The 21911-nt window shown below is 38.9% G+C and overlaps 1 protein-coding gene across 1 annotated transcript; it reads right to left on the bottom strand.

The window, feature by feature from the left end:
* Positions 1–518: 518 nt before the first annotated feature.
* SPATA1 (spermatogenesis associated 1) lies at positions 519–21095 on the bottom strand. Its single transcript, XM_063344562.1, has 13 exons — positions 20885–21095; positions 19430–19536; positions 13949–14066; positions 11771–11824; positions 11345–11672; positions 10984–11235; positions 9187–9313; positions 8977–9037; positions 7887–8001; positions 6936–7061; positions 4452–4621; positions 2569–2667; positions 519–1628 (listed from the first exon to the last, which is right to left on the bottom strand). Exons 1-13 carry the CDS (start codon positions 20918–20920, stop codon positions 1524–1526), a joined length of 1698 nt encoding a protein of 565 aa, XP_063200632.1. The 5' UTR covers positions 20921–21095; the 3' UTR covers positions 519–1523.
* Between the last annotated feature and the right edge of the window lie 816 nt (positions 21096–21911).

The following is a 21911-nucleotide window of genomic DNA, read 5'->3' as shown; positions in this document are numbered from 1 at the left end:
GCAGGTGATGGAAAGCAGGTGGTGAAGTCTGCTACTCCCACATAAAGCAAAAAATTCTCTTGGAAAAATCAGAGGGCTCTTCACTAGAACTCTGGTCTGTAGGTTTTAGGAGAAACTGATAAATTTATTTCACATATAGATACTTCAGAATTTGTATTACTATTTACATTCTTATGCTAAAATACTGTGAGATAGATATTTGTGAAATTGAGAGGTCTTCTGGAGTGGATGATCTGACCTACAAAACCCTCACTGAAGGCCAGATGGCTTTATAATAAAACTCTCTTTCCTGTAGCAGTCAAGCATCATGAGGTGATTTTATTTTATTTTTAAATTTAGATTCAGATTTTCCAGTAGCTAGTTGCCTGTTCTTGTGTCTTAAATAAGACACAATTCTGAAATACAGGATGTAGGATTTAATCCTGAATTGAGAAAAAGTGCTTGTAGTTTTAATGAATTTAATACTTGAGCACTAAAATCTTTGTTAAATCCTACCTTTAAGAAAATAAATTGGATAATGGGTGGTTTGACTCAAGACATTTAGAAGTTAGTCCTTTTGAGAGTTGCATTATTTTCTTACTGTATTACTGCTTTCCCGTGAGTATTTCACTTCCAGTAATAAATACAGCCTTGTCAGCTTTTTAGCTGACATTAATTCCTAGCATGTTATTGTTCTGCTTAATGTAATAACATCTAGTACTGCAAAGGGGCAAACAGGAGAGCTAGAAAACATTACTATCAAGAAGAGGTTTCTGATTACTCTTTCAGAGAATTGTTATCTAAGCGTGTGCATGAGCTGGAACTTAAAGAAAAACCGAGTATGCGATACTGTAAACTGCTCCAGGATCATCATTGCAGCTTGTCCGAGACAAAGCTTGTCTCTTCCACTAACCATAGAAGAAGGTTAATGTCCATGTGTCTTTCCTAATAAGAGAACAAAAACCTCTAGATATGAAATAAGGTGAGATTAGTTGAGATTTTGTCCATAATAATGCAGTAATATTACATTGGTAATTTATAGATAGGCATACTTAAAATGACATAAATATACCTCAGTAAATAGCTAAATAAAGGATTACTGTTGCTGTAGTTCTACAGATGTATTTTAATCGTTTTCCAAAAATGTAGCGTGTGTGCCTGAAAATAAGAACAGGATGTTATAGGTTTATTTGCTTAGTAGGTATTTTGTTAATGCAAGAACATCGGCATACCAATGTGCTGTTACACAATTCACTAATTTGCACTTTAAAAATAACTTAGCTTTAAGCTGTTTTAGACACATTACTAGGTTAAACTGTATGTTTAAGTAGCTGACTAATCTTATAATAAGAGCGAGATTTAAAAAATGAGCTGCAGTACCTCAGTAGCCTAGTATACAAATTCCACAACATTTATATAGTTGATGTCTTCTTACAAGATAACTTCAAGAACATACAAACAAATGCTCTGAAACTATGAGCTTCTATATACATCACAGAGCTTCTGTAGAGTTCACAGATGTTGAAGTAAGTCATGGCATCCTCTTAAATTCCTGATTTTCTGGACTGGAGAATTAGAGCTGAATGAATCTTCTTCTGGGTCAGTTCTGCCCTCAGTGATCGTAAATCAGATGCTGCCTGCTTTCTCAGCTGCAAAAGAACCAGTAATTTAAGGAATTACAATTTAAGGAAGTTTTTGGAGTTAACATGCATATGTGTTTATATAACTAAGATGGAAAATTTTATACAGGATGGATGAATGCAGGATACATCTTTCATCTTTAAAATTTTACATGTCTAATTAGATACCCCAGTTCTACACTGCTTTCTTTTGTACTTTGCCTTAGTGTTTTTAAGAGACAACTGTGAAATTCATTTATCTTTCCATTCCTTGTTACACAATGGAGGAGGCATAACGAGTACATCCACCCTAGATGTATTGGGTTTGCATGGCAAAAAATGTTTTGGTATTTGACACTGTCCTGCGTGATATCCTTGTGTCATGTGTCAAGGCCAAGTGCAAGGTCCTGCACGTGCGTCAGGACAGTCCCAAGCACCAATACAGGCTGGGTGAGTCTACAAAAGCTGAAAAGCTGTCCAATGTGAAGGCCTGTACCAACATCGTCCTTCCAAAGGGAGCCATTGGCAGCACTGGTATGGAATAAAGCAGATGAAGAGGACTGCCAGCTGCTTGGAAAGCCATTGTCTTTTTTTTTCTTTCTTTCTTTATACCTTTTTTTTTCTTAGTTATGGTCAACTACTGATCAGTGCCTCACCAAGTATGTTCCTTCAATTACCTTTTGAGTGAAATGGGAATTTTATGAAAGAGATTGTGAAGTTTAGCTTACATAGTACTTTGAAAATCTTAAGTTGCTTGAATGTCATACATTCAAAAATCATCTAATAACATAGTGTTCTGGAGTAATTTGGCTCAAACAATAAAGTTACAATGACAACTAACACCATAAAACTAGCAATATAAAACAAGAACTGTTTAGCAAATATTTAGATTATCTAATGTTTGTGAAGATCTAAGTGTTTTTTTTATACATAGTAACATTTTGACAGTTTTAATTAAAAGGCAGAGTACCTTAATTTCTATTATGAGTTTCATTTTTGTATCATCCAGCTTCTTCCTCAGTTGATCGAGTTCATGCTGCACTGTAGTAATCCGGATAATTGTGTAATTCTATATGAAACAACAACAACAAAACTTTACACGTAGGATTAGTCCAGATCACATCTCCTGAGTAACAGCACATTGTTTTGCAATTATCTTTTGTGGCTACTCCCCATTTATAATAAAAAGGCATACTTCTAATTGTATATTTTTTTCTCTCACAGGTTTAGCATCACTTTGTCACAGTACATTCATTGATGAGATTGCTACACTCATGTAACATTTAGTGCAGATAAACTCCTGGTTATACAGCACGTCTTTTCAGCAGCAGGTGGGGGTGGGCCGATCTTTGAATTAACCTATAGAACTAAAAATCATGTTTTCTAAATGTAGGTTCTCACAGTCAGCTCGTGTAACTCAGCCGTAGTCCCTTGAAGTCTGTAAACTGAGGGATGGGGTGGGTGTGTACATGGTAATCTCTTGATGTTCCAAGCCTTTAAAAATGCTAATAAAGTGTCAGCTGAAGCAAATGATTGTTGCCCATACAAGGAGTCATTAAGTGGTATCTGTGGCCTCTCATCTCTGGGCTCCTGCTGTAAGCTTCTCCCCACCCAGGGGTGTAGCTGCCTGCAAACAAGGGTCCAAGTGCCATCTCCGACACCGCACAGCTGTGAAACCCTGCTCAGACCACTGAGAAAGCAGGAAAGGCACACAGTCATGCTGGATAAAAACACGCAGGGCTGTCAGACTAGTTGGGGGCTACTGAGGAATCACCACGTTGTTGAGCTGAGTCACCAGTACGGACAAAGCTGGTGGAAGAGGAGAAACCAGCAACAGCGGGATCCATTCCCCCGATCCCAACTCTTCCTGCCTGATGGCACATGTGCTGCCACGCAGCACATCGTAGCAAACGAGGGGTGGAGAGCATACTAGTCCTTAGCCTAATCGCTCATTAAATCCTGGCTACCTTCTCTCTGTGCGAGACAATAAACAACTGCTGTATGCACCTGAAGTTGTGCATATCCTCCACATAAGGCCTCTTTGTGCCTAGCTAGAGAGACCTAAAAAAAACCTGATACCACCCCCAAAAGGAGCAGTAACATATCTGAACACAGCTAGTTATATAATGTAGTATCAACCCTATTAATAGTTTTATATTGTAGATATTTATATTAAGATAGCTCAAATAATACACATTTGTATATAATATACACTCTTCGATTGTATATACACTCTCCCACCTTTCAGATACCAGAAAGGGACTTTTCTTTTCCCCCCTAGTCTAGCTTCAGATTTGCCAACAGACTTGCTTCCATTAACACACTTAGAAAATTAGCAGGTACAACTATTGGGAAGGGTGTTTCCCCCTTTTCTTTCAACTTTTCTTTTTTTAATTCCTCTCTGGGCTTCCCCTGATTTGACACCAACAACGTAACACGAGATTCACAGTTGCACAATAGTCAAGCGCAACCATTCCAACAGCCTCAGAGATGTTTCTTGTCCTCCAAACACAACTAGAATTCATTACCTCTGTACATGGAATTTGGGATAATGAGAACAATATGTAATTGAACAATTCATTAATCATACTGAACAAAAGGTGATTTTGTTATGAGAAGGTATTGTACAAACACAAAGCCGACAGAATCACATGCTCAGACTCAAGCACTGCAGTCTTTTTGAGATGAATGGGCTGAAGTAATTTTATACCTCAGATCATTGAGAGATATTTGGCTGTTAAAGCTAGTTTACAAGTCATTGGTTGGTATTGAATTTGCTACTTTAATTTATATCTTACAAAAAACCAAAAACATGCTGTGTAAAAAGAGAGATTAAATAATACAAGCAAATACCTTGGAGTTTGTCATATTGTTTGGTTGTTTTCGGCTACCTCTGGCCTCCAATTGCAAGAGTAATTTCTGGTGGTAAAGTTCTAAATCTTGTCGCAGTTTGTTTAAAGCATCCTCCAGTGAAACCGTAGCTTTCTTAGTTTCAAAGTACTTCTTTTTCCATTCCTCGCGAACTGCACAGGAAAACAGTAATATTGTTTGGTCTCGTTCACCTTATCATAAGGTCTATTGAAGACAGTAACGACTAACTGATCTCACAAGATCCAGTTGTCCAATACGTGCATTAAAACATGGCAGTAGGTTACTTTTTAAAAAAAGCAATTAGTGAAAATCTTCACTAAAATTACATTCACTATAAATACAACCGAATTTTCATAGAATAATAGAATAGTTTGGGTTGGAAGAGACCTTTAAAGGTCATCTACTCCAGCCTCCCCTGCAATAAGCAGGGACTTTTTCAACTAGATCAGGTTGCTCAGAGCCCCATCCAACCCGGCCTTGAATGTTTCCGGGGATGGGGCATCTACCACCTCTCTGGGCAACCTGTGCCAGTGTTTCACCACCCTCATCATAAAAATTTCTTCCTTATATCTAGTCTAAATCTACCCTCTTTTAGTTTAAAGCCATAATCCCTTGTCCTATCGCAAAAGGGCCTGCTAAAAAGTTTGTCCCCGTCTTTCCTGTAGGCCTCCTTTAAGTACTGAAAGGCCACAATAAGGTCTCCCCAGAGCCTTCTCTTCTCCAGGCTGAACAATCCCAACTCTCTCAGCCTGTCCTTATAGGAGAGGTGTTCCATCCCTCTGATCTCCTCTGGACCCACTCCAACAGGTCCATGACTTTCCTGTGCTAAGGGACAATAAATGTGCTGAGGGACAATTTTCACACAATCACCTGCAACAAAAGGCTCTCTCTGTCCACCGAGATATAACACAAAATTTCACCTAGCTGTTCTGCAGATTTCAGCTGCACAGTAAGTACTCCTGACCTGTGAAACCTGGTATGGAAAATTGAGCGCTGTAGATTTATGCAAAATTTGAGCTCTGCAGGGCCAGAGATTTTGAACAGCTCAGTTTTATACAGATGTCCAAAGATTATGGGAAACAGTTATTTACCTTTGCACTTAACTATGACTCCTCCTATGCTGTTACTGTGCTATCAACAGCTGGCACATAAATCTCCCCGTATCTAGTGTGGCAGTCTTATGGCCACATATATTCGCTAGTCTGCAGTGTGTCCTAAATGTTTCCTTCTGTCAAGGCATATTTTAGGAAATCAGGACACGTGCTTCTCAGAATGTTACCAAAAAGAACCCACCTGTTGGAGGGCTATATGGTATGTAACTGAGAGTGACTGTCAGCACGGCAATCTGAGGAGGATATTAAATATAGACTGGACCACTGGTCCTACAGAATATGCTCTTCCCTTCACACCTTGGGAAGAAACATGTTTGCAAATGCACTTACTTATGAAACTCTACAGGCCTGACAAAAATAATTCAGAGGTAGAGATGCTTCTTAGAGAACCTGCAGAAGCTGACTGAATCCTTGCAAAATAACCTTTATTTTACCCAGCTGGATAACGTAATTTAAGACAAAATTAAGACAAATTTAATAAAAGCCATTTAGGGCTTATCTCACCAGGATAAATTAGCTTGCCTTGCAGCTCCATGCTACAACAGATCCACTGCTTCAAGTACCCAAATTTGGGGTTTTTTTAAATACAACTTCACCATGCTGCAGAGTGAAGCCATGCCCTTGGAGAATAACTGGAAGAATTGGCTTCTCCTTTCAACAAAGCTACGAATAATAGTTGAGACTTCTGGTGATTTAGCTGTATTTAAGTACAAAGAGAATGCTCTCAGAACATCAAAGTGATTAAATCTCATCTCTGTACAACTGGAATGTGACTTAGGGAGGATAGTTTAAGTATAAACTTGAAAATAATTTTACAAAGAAAATTTGGGTGGTATTTCAATGAGATTTTTACATTCTTAAAAACCAAGGTTTGTTAAGCTTGTCACGACAGACTTGTAACTTCCATGCCATAAGCTGAATACCATTAGATAGGAGGAAGATGATCAGAGGAATTCTACGATTCTACGAAGAAAAAGTATTATGCTGGCAACTTGACTAGAAGCCCTATCAACACAGTAAAAAACTCGGGTTTAGCATGGTCCTGGGCCTCAAACCGTGACGCAGCGTGCAGTAGCTCTCTGGGCACTGTGTGTACATAGGACACAACATGAATGGTTTATAAAAGCCAGGATATTTCTAGATTCATAAGACTGCCACAAAAAAATGGAAGGAAACATTGCAACCTTGAATCTTTCCAGCATGCTATTACACAAATGAGCCTTCTCGGAGCTATTGGTTAGCAAACTGCTCTCTCTCTGTAATTAAGCTCACTGACAAGGAGACAAACATTGTCACATTGGTTTCAGTGTCATTTCTCAATCATTCCAAATTCCAAAATAAACTAAAATTATACCGTGATATCTCCTCAGCCTATTTTGTTCCAGTAGCCCCTTAGCTCTTTTGATCAGTTCTTCTCTAGTTTTTTCCATGTGCCTTCTGTCTTTCTTCATTTGTTGCAATTGTTCTACCATCTTGTTTTCTAAAGATAGTATAATTATATTTAGCAAGCATCTGGATACTGTAAATAGGTAGGATCAATCAAGATTTTTGTAATGTACCCATCATAAATCATGCCAAAAGCTCTGTCAGAACAGGCAGTAGAAATTATTTTATTTTAATAAACTACCTCTAACTTTTCAAAATGGCTGGTGCATCAGAAAAAAGTGAGAAATCCAGCATGCATCCAGGCATTCATACACGCACACAAACAAGTAAGCACTCTTTTATATGCCTAAACAATGCATCACTAAAACTGTATATTCAAGGTCTATATGCACCACATACATAGAAAACTCTTGCCACGTGAAGCCAAAAAAGCCTTCAAAGGACTATTTCCTGCTCAAAATACTTTGTGATATAAACTGTAGCAAAATCTTGCCTTAAACTCCCCCTGGTCATAGGCAGGCTAGTGTCTCAGACTTTCACTAATCTGCAACGATAGGTCAATCACTTATCTTCCTACTGTCCTCCTCCTCCACCACAGCAGAGGATCCTCAGCAATGCTACTGGTGGTTTTCTTTGCTACATTCTCACTCCAGTCAGCAGCATTTCATCCGATCTCCCTCCCTTCCCAAGTCCACAAACTGGGTTTTCTAGCTAGCACGGGGAACCTGCCATGGTCTATGAACAGCCCGTGCAATTATAAATGCCTGGAATTTTCCAACCACAAATCAAAATTTGTAACAATGCTGTGAATGAACGTATGTCCCAATTCTTTCATAAAGTAGGTATTTCTGTCTTCATTAACTGTTCAGTCTTGATTCAATGTTCACTTCCCTTCAATTTCTTGGAATCATATACTCACTTGCTACCTGAATTGCAGGAACTTGAGCTGGATTTACAGAAAGTGCCAGAAAAGGTGGAGTAGGAGGCGAATAATATTCTTTCGGACAAGTATGATTTTGCTTGTTTTTATCTGCCTACAGAGTCAGAAGACACAACTATCAGTACATAACTCATAATCCTGAATAATTACATTAGACATATGCCCTGGAAGTGGCCTGAGTGAATGGGAGAGCTAAATTTGAATTCTGCATATAAGCTTTCTGATTGTGTTACCGGTACAAATGACGACTAAATCACAAACAGCTGGACCTCTGCAAATAAAATCAGAACACTGAACACTTGCATCACAGAGAACATACAGACAAAAATGCAGACTATTGCTAATTGTTCTTGTCCATGTCCATAACCCCACAAGTTACTGCCACTCCCGTGCAAGACCAGGAATAACAGGCATTAAAACTGCCATCTGGCTCATGGCTTACGAAGCCTGGACCGCCAATTTCTAAAATAAAATTCATAGTAGCAGATTCTCAATTTCATTATTGTTTTCATAAGATTCCATTACAATCACTTCTGTGCAAGAGCTCGCAGGTGACAGTTAATAGTGCCAGCTATTATGCTGTATCTTTGCATGTGGGTGCTGAGTGTTCCTAAATGTGTTCTTATTCTGATACTATATCCTACGTATGTTTTAAAGGATTTTATAGTTGTTATCAGAAGTTTTGCTTGGCTTGAGAGAAGACAAATTTATCCCAGAGGAAATATGAAATTATAAAAATGTCACCAATAAAACCAATAAAATGTTACTGTCAAGAAACTGTAAAAAAAAAATCAGCTAACATTAATAAGACTGAGGTAGTTATTGTATATGTAGTTCCCATTAAATTATGACCAGAGATTTCATTGTTTAGAACTAGACTTGATTTTTCATTAGCCAATCTGCAGAGTCGCAGTGTATGAATTAACTTTTCTCAGTTACCTTCAAACCTACATTTGACTATTTCATATTTCCAATGAGTTACCTGTCTTATAAAATTAGACTGTTTCTAGGTGGAGGACTATGTTTATTGCTTCAGATTACTAAGAATATGTTACCTTGAAAAACACACCTGATTATCCAGTTTTTCACCAGGATCAGCTATAGACTTGCTAGTTCTGTATTGCTGCAAGCTAAAGGTAAAAATCAAAGAAGCAAGTGAAAATTCATGTAATAAAATGGGTGTTTTCCCCATTTTGTTTCATTTATTTGAAATCTGTAAAATAAATTTCTAGCTATGAATTAATATTCCATTATTTTAGCAGAATCATTATTTACTAACCTTTTTTTTTTGTGTACATATTCTGTGGTTTGGTCTCCCATTATTTTAAGAATTTCGGTATCCTGTGTCCTGTCTCTTCTTAGTTTGGTATCTTTTTGGTGGTCATTATTTTCCATGTTTGTTAGTTCTGTGACAGGACAGTGATGATCAAAATACACAAATTACACTCACAACATTTAAGCTGTTTTGACTGTCAGTGCCTGGACTTTCCAACCTGTATTAGAAATTCAGTGAATCAATCAAAAAAATAATGTTACGTCTGGGGTTTGGAAATGTTGTGTGAATAACAGAGGAAAGAAATAAAGGAAAAAAACCAGCTATTTTTGTTTTGAGAATTTCTATCTAACTAATTCTTGGAAACTAGTAGAAGAAACATTATCACAGATAAGGAAACCACTTAATTATTTCACCTTCCCTAAACTATTTCTGTATTTAATAATTTCTGCCTTTCAGAGCAAAATGTTTTGCATTTAAATATTAATGAGTAAGTATTATCTGCTTTAAAATATATACAATAAATATTTCAAAAGAAAATTACTGACAGACTTCACCTTTACTACTACAAAATCCTATATCCTTCATCATTCAAATAAAGTTATGAAAAAATGTTCAGTTATTTATTTACTTATATATTTGTATATTAAGCGGTCTCCTACCTAGTATCAGTTAACATGATGATGGAGAGACAAAGCTATTTTTGTCAGATTATGACTGGAAACTGAAATTACTAAAAAGTCATTCACGGAAGCCTTTTCTAGTACACTCTCCAGACACGTCTCATATTCAAATTTTTGTTTTATTACTCAAAGTGTGCGATATCCAGAAAATAATTCTGACTGAGATCTGTAAGGTGCCCATACCTATGAAAAATTGAGTATTGTCTCATTTAATAATTACTCATTAAAAATTTGTGATAGAATAAAAGTCATCTTTTTTACGTGAACTGTAAATTTCTACTCAAATATTAAGACTTATCTTTGAAAAGTATTTCCTCAAAAACAATTTATATTATAATTTTGATGCTAAGATAGCAGTAGTCATTCAAATCCAATTTAAAGGTGTCAGTTATTTCTTTCTTGGTAATCACTAAAAATGAGGAACATTAAGAACATTATATAACCTTTCAGGGACTTAATGGCCCTCAGTATCCCTAAGACACCCCATTTTAAAGGAAGTAGTAGTTAATATATCTCTTCCAAACAACATTTTCTATTTTGGCACAGAACTGTTATCTAGCTAATGTGTGCTTTAAAACCCTCCCTACTTTTGTACTATCTTCACTCAAGGACTTCTCTCACCTCTCAGTTTTAGGAATGCCGCTGTTCAATAGCATATAAATAAACATTATACGGGAGGGAGTGGAGGAAACACTTTCTCTTCAGTAGTAATGTAGCCATGGATAAAAGGACAATGAAAATTGAAGTGAATAAATGATTTCCCTGATATTCTGATAGCAAGATTTTTTCCTTTAAAACTGCTGTTGAATTATGGAATCATTATCCTCCAATCTTTACAGTAGCTGCTTGGTAATTATTTTTTTTCATATAAATAAGATTAGACAAATACATCAACTATAGTAAATGTTTCCCTGTGTCAGTACACAGTGATAAAGAAGGACTCATCCAAATTAAAACCTACAGCTCTTTGAAAGATATTATTATTTAAAAAATTAGAATACTGTTCAGATAGCAATATTCCAACTCATGCTCTAACCATAGATTTCTTAAAACTTAGCTTTACTCTGCCAATTTTCTAAAACGCATGCTTTAGCAAGAAGATGACAATGAACAGTTGTACCCTTGCGATACTGAATGTGATCTGGGCGCGTTTGGTTATTCTGGCCTTGTTCATCATTGCGGTTTACATGAAGAGCAAGAGCAGTTCCTTTGGCTTTGTCATTCCACTTGGGAGTGTTACGCTCTTTTTGATCCTGCCTGGGATGATTTTGCTGAGGGGTCTGTAATATCGTATCGCTCTTTCCAGCCTCCCTGTCTGCAGGATCTGAATGACTTCTTGGTGTGAAGAGAGATCCATTGGATCCATTTTGATCTGCATGATAATTATTAGAACACAGAAATATTATTTTATTGTAAATGTTAACAGTAATATTTATTCTTCTCTTTCATCATCCTCCTTCACCTACATTGTTTAAACTTACCTTTTTCTCTAAACTGTATCTGTTTTTCTTGAATCCTGTTATTATGGTCTTCTTTACGTTTTGTGGACAAAACTGGAACAGTTTCTTTCTCACTCCATTCCACAGGACTGTGCACTACCTGATTTTCCAGCTGATGACTGCTTTGTATGCTTTCTAAAAATTGTTTGCTCTTTTCAGGTTTTTGCTGGGGAAGACTGGATGATCTTGATCCACGAGCAAACCTATTAGCTTCTGCATTAAAATGATGTCCTTGTTGAGTTGATGATGATAACGAATCATCTTCAAAGTATTCCATTCCAGGTAGCAAATATAATTCAGGATAAAGAGCCTAAAATACACAGTATATTCATCAGACAGGACAAAAGAGGAAATGTGCAAGGTAAAAAGTTTCTGAAAATGATACCTTAAAAGCCATTCAATACATACATAAGGAGGAGCAAATGACTCCAGTTCCAGTTCTGTTTCTTGCTTTGCTTTCACCTTGGAAGATAAAAAATGGAAGCATAACCAATAAAATACTTTTTTTAACAATACTGTTCCATATAATTTAATTTCTATATTCTGTTATCATCTTTACATACCACATTTTTTCTTAACCGGCACTATCTTCTGTAATGGCCTGATGCGGAAGAAGGAGCACAGACTACTCTTCCGTTTTCTGACATGGCCCTGAAACTTTGCCTATTTTTCAAAATCTCAATCAGTCCCACAAGAGTACATGGATGTACTGTATAATTTTTTATATCCTTTGCACTTTCTCTTATCGTTCAAAGGACCTGATCCAACAGTCATAGCAGAAGAAAGTCTTAGACTGTCTTTACCAAAAGTTCCTTCAAGATAAATCTGTACAGAAATGCTGAGTCTCACATAATTTTTGCTATTCACCTGATACAATACTGCAAAATATTTAATGTATGTAGGAAAAAAATATTTGCTACTCTATGTCTTCTTGCATTTACTGTTTGTCTTGATATTCTTTGTGCGATACACACTTTCTGATTTCAGTAGTCATCCTAAAAACAAAGTTTCAGATAAACAACGTGTATTTGAAAGATGTGCTCCAATGGAAAAAAAAAAAGAAAGTTGAGCTTACATTTAAATAATGAAATTGAACTAAACATGGGGTCAAATTCTTTTCTGAATAATGGCCACGCAATGCCACTGATTCACTGTTAAGAGTGAATCAGGCTATATGCAAGAAAAGGAAGAGCAAATGAACACAATTTTGGTTTATGTTTATTTTTCATTTTAAAACCCTTACTTGCAAGTAGGGTACAGCTCTTAGTACTGCTTACACTGTTACTGTTGTGAAACAGAAGACTGGGGGGTGGGGGGAAACACTCAACAAATATTTGGTCATTGAGATGTAATTCAATGAGGTTACCATGACCCTAAACAACAAATAAACCGGTTGGTTTATTGCTTTACACTTGGCTATAAAGTTAAATATCAAGCAACAGTAAATACTCCAAATTAAAATTATAACTTTGTCAGTAAAAATCTTCACTTGTATCTACCAATATCTTTAATTCTCGATTAAAGTAAAATATTTTATTGAATTCCTGACATTCTAAAGGAAGCTGGAAAATTTCTCCATTTATCTCAGAACTATCAGTGGGGAAGAAAATGTCCCATCTTACTTATTATGATGCAGTTAAAAAAACCTCTGTTCTCTGAAGACATATGCACATTTTCAGATTCAGATTGGGTAACAATCTTTACGTTTCTCTTCACATTTTTCCACCTAGTTTTTGCATATGACTTAGTATTTATTCTACTCTTCTGTGTGGGCAATTTTAGTGATAATTCAACTACAAATGAAATAAAGAACAGCGCCAAATTTCCAGCTTGCAATTAATTTCCAAATCCGTGAGAAAAAAAGAGATTAAATGAGAAGTGAAAAAAAAATTCTATACTTATGTACATCACTTCAGTCTTTGTGTATTACACGAACAAACTTTCAGTTGGACTGATTTTAAAGTTTATTTACTCTTTAGCTGTAGTTTGTAAGATACAAATACATAGAGAAACAACGTGAGGAAAAGTTATGATTCAGAAATGTAGGTTTTTTATTACATAAATCCCAGGCCGTACTACTGGACGAACTATTGGAACATAAATGTACATCCAGAGAAGTTTTCATTCAGAGACTGATCTTCAAAGGCCTTTGGGCAAGTCACAGCAGTAACCATAGAGGAACTCTGATTTACTCAGCTTCCATTGCAAATTCTTCAAGTGCCATATTCCCAACCATGTACTGGTAATAATGACCTAAGGGGGATTTGTATTTTTTTTAATGCAACCAGATTTGTCATATTTAATGCATTGACTTAGCAAAACTAGCACCTTTTCACTGGATGGCAACTAATTACATCTGACGCTTTAAAGGATATTTCTAATATACCTGTCCAGCTGTGCCTTTGTATTTGGGGAAGTAGATGTGCTCTGACAAGAGCTTATGCTCCAGCATGTTTAAAAACAAAGGCTAACAGTGCTCCTAAAGTTAAGTCTATTTTCTTGTGATATTATCTAATCTGCAGGAACTAAACCTGTCATTTATATTATAAAGCAGAAGAGCACAAAAGGAAAAAAATAATAACTTACCACTGCTAGCTTTTTCCCAATGCATTTTAAAAATTTGAATTTATCTGCAACTGCAACTCCACCCAGGTATTCTCCAAGCTTCTCCCGTAGCACTCTTAACGTGATGTGAGGAGACACCCTAGAATGTTGTTATTAATACATGTGTAAGATCAAATAATGATGGCTTTTCATAGAATCATAGAATGGTTTAGGTTGGAAGGTATTTTAAAAATTATCTAGTTCCAAACCCCCTGCCCTGGGCAGGGACACCTCCCACTAGACCAGGTTGCTCAAAGCCCCATCCCACCTGACCTCAAACACTTCCAGGGATGCCCAACTTCTCTGGGCAACCTCTTCCAGTGTCTCACCACCCTCACAGTAAAGAATTTCTTCCTAATACCTCACCTAAACCTACCCTCTTTCAGTTTAAAGCCATCATCCCTTGTCCTATCACTACATGCCCTTGTAAAAAGTCCCTCTCCAGCTTTTTTGTAGGCCCCCTTTCGGCATTAGAAGGCTGCTATAAGGTCTCCCTGAAGCCTTTTCTCCTCCAGGCTGAACAACACCAACTCTTCAGCCTGTCTTCATAGGAGAGGTGCTCCACTCTAATAATCTTTGTGGCCTTCCTCTGGACTCGCTCCAACAGGTCCATGTCCTTCTTATGCTGGGGGCCCCAGAGCTGGACGCAGTACTCCAGGTGGGGTCTCATGAGAGTGGAGTAGAGGGACGGAATCACTTCCCTCGGCCTGCTGGCCACGCTTCTTTTGATGCAGCCCATGATACACATTGCTGAGTCATGCTGAGCTTCTCAGCAACCAACACCCCCAAGCCCTTCTCCTCAGGGCTGCTCTCAAGCCATTCTCTGCCCGGCCTGTATTTGTGCTTGGGACTGCCCTGACCCACATACAGGACCTTGCACTTTGCCCTGTTGAATTTTATGAGGTTCACATGGACCCACCTCTCAAGCCTGTCAAGGTCCCTCTGGATGGCATCCCTTCCCTCCAGCGTGTCAACTGCACCACACAGCCTGGTGTTGTCGGCAAACTTGCTGAGGGTGCACTCAATCCCACCGTCCATGTTGCCAACAAAGATGTTAAACTGCACCAGTCCCAACACCAAGCCCTGAGGAACGTCACTCATCACTGGTCTCCATTCAGACATTGAGCTGTTGACCACAACTCTTTGAGTGCAACCACCCAGCCAATTTCTTATCCACTGAGTGGTCCATCTGTCAATCAATGTCTCTCCAATTTAGAGACAAGGATGTCATGCGGGACAGTGTCAAATACCCTGCACAAGTCCAGGCAGATGATGTCAGTTGCTCTTTCCTTATCCACCAATGCTGTGGCAACATCATAGAAGGCCACCAAATTTGTCAGACACAATTTGCCTTTAGTGAAGCCATGCTGGCTGCCACCAATCACCTCTATATGTTCCATGTGCCTTAGCAGAGTTTCCAGGAGGATCTGCTCCATGATCTTGCCGGGCACAGAGGTGAGACTGACCAGCCTGTAGTTCCCCATGTCTTCCTTTTTTCCCTTTTTGAAAATGGGGGTTATGTTTCTCCTTTTCCAGTTGGTGGGAATTTCACCAGACTGCCACGACTTCTCAAATATGATGGACAGTGGCTTAACAACTTCATCCATTAGTTTCCTCAGGACCCACAGATGCACCTCATCAGGTCTGATGGACTTGTGCACCTTCAGGTTCCTTAGATGGTCTCGAACCCGGTCTTCTCTGACAGTGGGCAGTTCTTCATTCTCCCAGTCCCTGCTATTGCCATCCACAACTTGGGTGGTGTGGCTAGAACACTTGCCAGTGAAGACTGAAGCAAAAAAGTCATTGAATACCTCAGCCTTCTCTATATCCCAGGTAACCAGGTCTCCCATTTCCTTCTGCAGAGGGCCCGCATTTTCCCAAGTCTTCCTTTTATCACTGACATACCTATAGAAGCTTTCTTGTTGCCCTTGACATCCCTGGCCAGATTTAATTCTACCAGGGCTTTAGCTTTCCTAACTGGATCCTTGGTTGCTTGGACAATTTCTCTGTATTCCTCCCAGGCTACCTGTCCTTGCTTACACCCTTTGTAGTTAGTAAGAGAGCGAAGATAATGCTATATACATGCCGGCTTGCATGGACAGAATGACCAAAAATGGGAACCATGTCCTGGAACTGAACCTAATTATACATAGGCCAGACAGTCTTGGTGTGGTAGAGTCAGAACATTGTATCACGTTATGGTAGACTGTATTACAAGAACTGTCATAACATTAACTAGCAATATTCGTATTTTAGGAACCCCATACAAAGGGAGAATATGGAAGTAGTGACTCCTTCAGAATGCTCTTGCTCATCTGCAGATGAATAACAAAAACATTGGACACTGTAGTCATGCATTTCCATATAGGTGACAAAGTTTCATGGGGCTGGTCCAGGACTGCAGAACATACCCCTTCAAGCACTTAGAGCTAGAGGAGACATCATTACTGTCCACTTTACGTAGCAGGCACATTCCTTTGATTTTGCCTTCTCCAACACAAATTTACAGTTGGGTGTGTGCATGTGTACATGCAAATGTATTTTAAATCAAAACCAAATACTGCAGCGTGAACATTTCCACCATAATTTGAGGATGAGAGAGCTGATGCAAATATGAATTGCATCATCTAATGTACTACTGGAAACCATGCAAATATTAAAGTAATGAGCTCAGTATAAAATCACCATAGAATAAAAAGCATGTCCACAGAATAAAACCAAATGTGCAAGAGGCACACAAAAGCTCTGCAGCACAACACAAGCAATTCTAATTGCTCCCATGCAGCCTTATAAAACAAACCAGGCAACACATTCAGACCTGAAACTGTTAATCACCCGTGCTGATTACGTGTTAGTATACTACCTAGCATGAGTTTGGCCCAGGCAGCTATCAATCCTCAAGCAATGCACAGACATAGCTTGGGGGATAGCACATGCCATTCTCAGTAAACAGTTTAGACAAGAACATACCATCCCTTCAACTTGGACAGGTCTTCAACATGAACCTTTCAGGGTTTGTTTGCACTTTCAAACAGCCCTATACACCTTCATTTCACACCCTGGGTATGTAAAAACACCCTCAGTTTCATCTCAAAACCACAGTACTTCAATGGGCTACAATGCTTCCCTGGCATTACTTCAAACACCCAGGACCCTCCTCAAGGTCATAAATCTGCCTTGGAGCACAGGCATGCAGCAGAGGGGACCCAAGTCTTCACAGTGGACACATCTAGGCCACACTGGTTGGTCCCTGTACGTTTAGTTCCTGTTTATTTCTTCTCTAGCCATTTTTTGCCCACTCTTGCTGCAGATATTAGCCCTAATGTCATTTATTTCTAACGTATAAAGAAATATGTGAAAGATGGATACATAATTCAACACATATCCTTCCACGGTCTTATGTGAGACCAGAGATGATCTTGAATTCAAATATCTCTCATTCACTATCATTTCTTGAAGCTGATGTCTCTGAGACATGCCCCTTGAATGGTCTTCTGAAACCCCTCTTTCAGAGGCAGTTCTAGAACTGCACATCCTTCACTGATAATGCCCATCCAAACCAGCAAGGAAATCTAAATCTAAGGCATTTGGGAACAACAGAGAAAACATCTAAGTAACTATGATGTATCATGGGAGAAAATTACCTGGGTATACAGAACCTGAGATACAGAGCAGAAATTTATCTGAAAATTTTTTGCCGGTGCAGCTGCTAAGAACATATAATAATATATTTCTTACTTGCTGCCACTGGCTAGAAGAAGACTAGTCACATCTGAGCAATTTGCTTCAGGGTGTTCCTTTAAAAGTAATGCAAACTAGAGTTCATTACAGCAATCTCATCTGGAAACAACAAAAGTATGGCTTCTGTGGTGAGGAATGAGGAATAAAGAAAAGATCACAGAGGCTGAGAAATCAAGTTCATGGGAACAGGAACTCAGGGCCATAGACAATTACACACTCAATATTTTCCTCTAATTTAATGATTAATGGAAATGGCCTGTACTTAGGCCTAGGAATCCTTTGTTAAGCTGACTCAGACAGTACCAGGATTGTCAAGCCGACTGGACAGGGCTATCAACAACATTCAAACAGCATTAGTATCAGCAAGGCTGGTGTACCCTCTCCCAGATTATAATAAGAGACGTTTTTTTAAACATTTTTTTTTTTTTTAAAGAGTGATACGCTGGCCACATGATAGTTATTGCTAATGCTAGTGTACTTCAGCATTACATAGTACCTATAGGATAATTAATTAGCAATTATGTAAGACTCATTAGCAAGCAACAAATACCCAGACAGCTATAAACCCACGGAAATCAGTGAGAATCCTAATTTAAGTTGATGGCTTAGAATTGAGCCTTAGTGAAATAAATTTACACTAGGGAACAGAGGGCACTGACAGATGTCCAATCACATGAAATTATTTAATCCAGACATGTATTTTGTATCTCTGCTGGGGGCTAGTACAGCAAACAGAACGGATACACACACTTATTTCCTCTGGTTTTGGGCAGCCTTTCAATAAAAGAAGCTGTGAGAATGAATAGATTCTGCCCTATACACTCCTACCTAACTGCTGTCAGTCTTTTCAGCTGAACAGTATGTTGTCTTAAGTGGACAATACGAGCCTAAATTTAAATTAGTTAAACCCCATATTCCCTGCAGTTTAAGCTAAGTTGACAGGTTTTGCCCAGGAGCAGACAAGGTACATGTAAAGGCTCCATTTCAACAAAAACCTTTACATTATTTGATTTTTCTACAACTTCTTACCACACTGGATACACACAGATTTTGTGAGTAAACTCTTCAGGAGTACAAAACAAACTTTCAAAGTTATGAAAGATTAAAACTGCAACTCTCTGTGCCAGGTTTGGGCCTAGGACTGGAACCAGGGTATTCTTTCACCATCTGAGAGCACACACAGCACATGGTGGTGTGGGTAACCTCTCAGAAACACCACTGAAGAAGAAAGAAGACATGCTGGTGACTGCACGGGCTGTAATGCTTCCCCTTGGGAAACATGGCTTAAGCTCTTCCTTTGGACTGAGAGTGTTCAGACCGTCATAGCCCTGTTCCTGGGAAATGACAGGCTTTCACATCTTTATCAAGCCACTCTGTCTTGAAGCTGGTGCATGGCCGAAAAGAACTCAAGATTTTGATAATCAGGCTTAAGGAGACAGAAAGAATATAAAATGGTGATTTTACAACATTCATTATTCTTCAGAAATACCAGCACTGCTCTGGAAGTGCATTTCAACAGTCTACATCAAGGGTTGCAATGGAGCTAAGCCTGATACAGTCCAAATAAACGTAACACTAGTCATGGGCACCACTTGCCCTCTGGAACTTATTAGAGAACAAATCTCTTCTGACATGTAATCATGCTCTATAAAGCAACAGCTAAATGACTGAACAATAACATAAACGACCTACCATGTACACGAAGCCTAAGAATATACTCACCTTATAAATCCAGCTGAGATAAACTTGCTGGTAAGAGATACAGGAACTGTATTCAGCTTGAAGTTCCACACTTCTTCTGGGACATAAAAAACATGGAGCTCCACCAACTAAATAAAGAACAGATGATCATAACTGTAGATATATTATAATACTCTTTCTATAAGCTTTGTTTTCCTTAGCTGGACTTTCAATTCCTGGAGGCAGGAATGGCTTCTTTGATGATAGAGCCTCACTCTTCTAGCCCGTGTACTATCTGACAGTGATCGCTAGATAGTGAGAACGGCGATGAGTAGAGGAATTTGTGACTAAATGCTAGCTGACAGCATGAAAATAAGTCACATTAGAACAAGCTGAACAATGAAAATGAGAGCCTATGTTTGTGCTGTACGCCAGTGTGACAGCAATGGAAAGAACTTACCAAAACCAGCTGATTCTCTGGAGCGTGCCATGGATACAAGAGTACTTTGGCTAAAATCCTACCTTCATTCACCTCACGAAAAGTGCAAAGTCCTAAAAGCTTGATCCAAACATAGTAGAAAGCACCATAACTTCACAGAATCACAGAATGGTTAGAGTTGGAAGGGACCTTAAAGATCATCTAGTTCCAACCCCCCTGCCCTGGTCAGGGACACCTCCCAGTAGACCAGGCTGCTCAAAGCCCCATCCAGCCTGGCCTTGAACACTTCCAGGGATGGGGCATCCACAACCTCCCTGGGCAACCAGTTCCAGTGTCTCACCACCCTGACAGTAAAGAATTTTTTCATGATATCCAATCTAAATCTACCCTCTTTCAATTTGAGGCCGTTACCCTGTGTCCTATCATTACACTCCCTGATAAAGAGTCCCTCCCCATCCTTCCTGTAGCCCCCTTTCGGTACTGGAAGGCCACTATAAGGTCTCCTCGGAGCCTTCTCTTCTTCAGGCTGAACAACCCCAACTCTCTCAGCCTGTCCTCATAGCAGATGTGCTCCAGCCCTCTGATCATCAATAACTTGACCTTGCCAGCAAGAAAAATATTTCAAAATATTTCGGCATGTTAATAATATTAGCTACCTTGGAAGAACAGAAGTGCTCTTGGTAATGTCTGCAACAAGACTAACTAAGCCTGCTCTGAGCAAGGTTCATTTAGATTGTGTTCAAACCTGTGGTAGCTGTAGGACCGTTAATGACTGGGTCTTGATATTTTAAATGAAAAATCAAAGTATTGACAAGGATGATACACTTCTGATAAGTTTTCCCTATAACTAGAAACCATGCAAGTAAGTGATATAAAACATTTCTGCAATTGTTGAGTTACTAAATATGAACTAGAAAAGAATGCTTTCGATATATACTATGTCAGAAGCATGGTTTTTTCCTCTCAAGCCTCCTAGTGCAGTGTCACTTACTTTATTAGTATTTATTTTTATTTAGAGCATCTAAAACATCTCTATGGAAAAGTACAAAAACTCTCACCTGGGATGTTCGAGGCCTCATTTGACTGAACGACATGTTGATCCCTGTACTTGATCACAGCGAATGCCAGGTGGGTTTTCTAATCTTCTTTTTGATCGAAACATTCTTTAAGAATGAGCTGCATGACAAACTCCTATGAGAAGTTACTCCACTGATTTCCTTTATTTTAATTTACTGTTCATCTTTCCATTTATGAAAAAGGAAAAGTTGCTTCTGTGCTGAGACAGAAAGCTTCCAGCTAACTGTAGACAAACAGAATCAACCACACCTTCTACACAAGTATCACCTAAGTAACTGGGGGAATTGCTAAATCACAGCCCTGCAGCTCCAAGAGATCTGCCCTGGAGAACTTCCTCTTACCATTTTCTCTCCTTTGATAAAGACACTTAAGTTGCATATAAATTTCTACGCAACTGCCCTGTGTTCCTAAAGACACAGACCTAAATCCCCACAAAACGGGATTCTTGCAGGGTCTAGATTAATCTCTGATAAATGGGACAATTACTGTGAACTGGAGCCAAGTCACACATGTGGCACATTGTGCTGGCCAAGTGCACTATCGCAAGGAAACTTGACTGTGCCGTGGCACAAAAATCCTTTCACAAACCGCCCTAGTTGTGCCCTAACTTTGTTAGGATTTTTCTCAGTACTCTCACTCGAAGGCTCTTCCAGCATCTCCTTCTGATTTTCAGCCTGCTGAATGTCCTGATCACCCTGGTGGCTCTCCCTCACACCCCTGCTACTTCTAATTCACCTTTTCTTGAGTGCAAGGGACCAGACCTTCCAGGTCTCACCCTGGTTCCGTGTGATGGAATTAAGATTCCCTCGTGTCAGAGGGAACCAAAGGCATGGCAGCGTACAGCACACATTCTTCCCCATTAGTCCCTATATACGCGAGATGTTGCACTTTGCATTACATGTCACCCCGCACTATTATTCCAGGTGTCATGGTCGTTCCTGGACACTTTCTGCAGTAAATATCCATTTCCTCTAGACCCCAGTCAAGACCCAAACATGCTGGGAAGGG

Source organism: Chroicocephalus ridibundus, chromosome 8, assembly GCF_963924245.1.
Source record: "Chroicocephalus ridibundus chromosome 8, bChrRid1.1, whole genome shotgun sequence".
NCBI lineage: Eukaryota > Metazoa > Chordata > Aves > Charadriiformes > Laridae > Chroicocephalus > Chroicocephalus ridibundus.
This window is presented reverse-complemented; position numbering and strand designations above follow the sequence as displayed.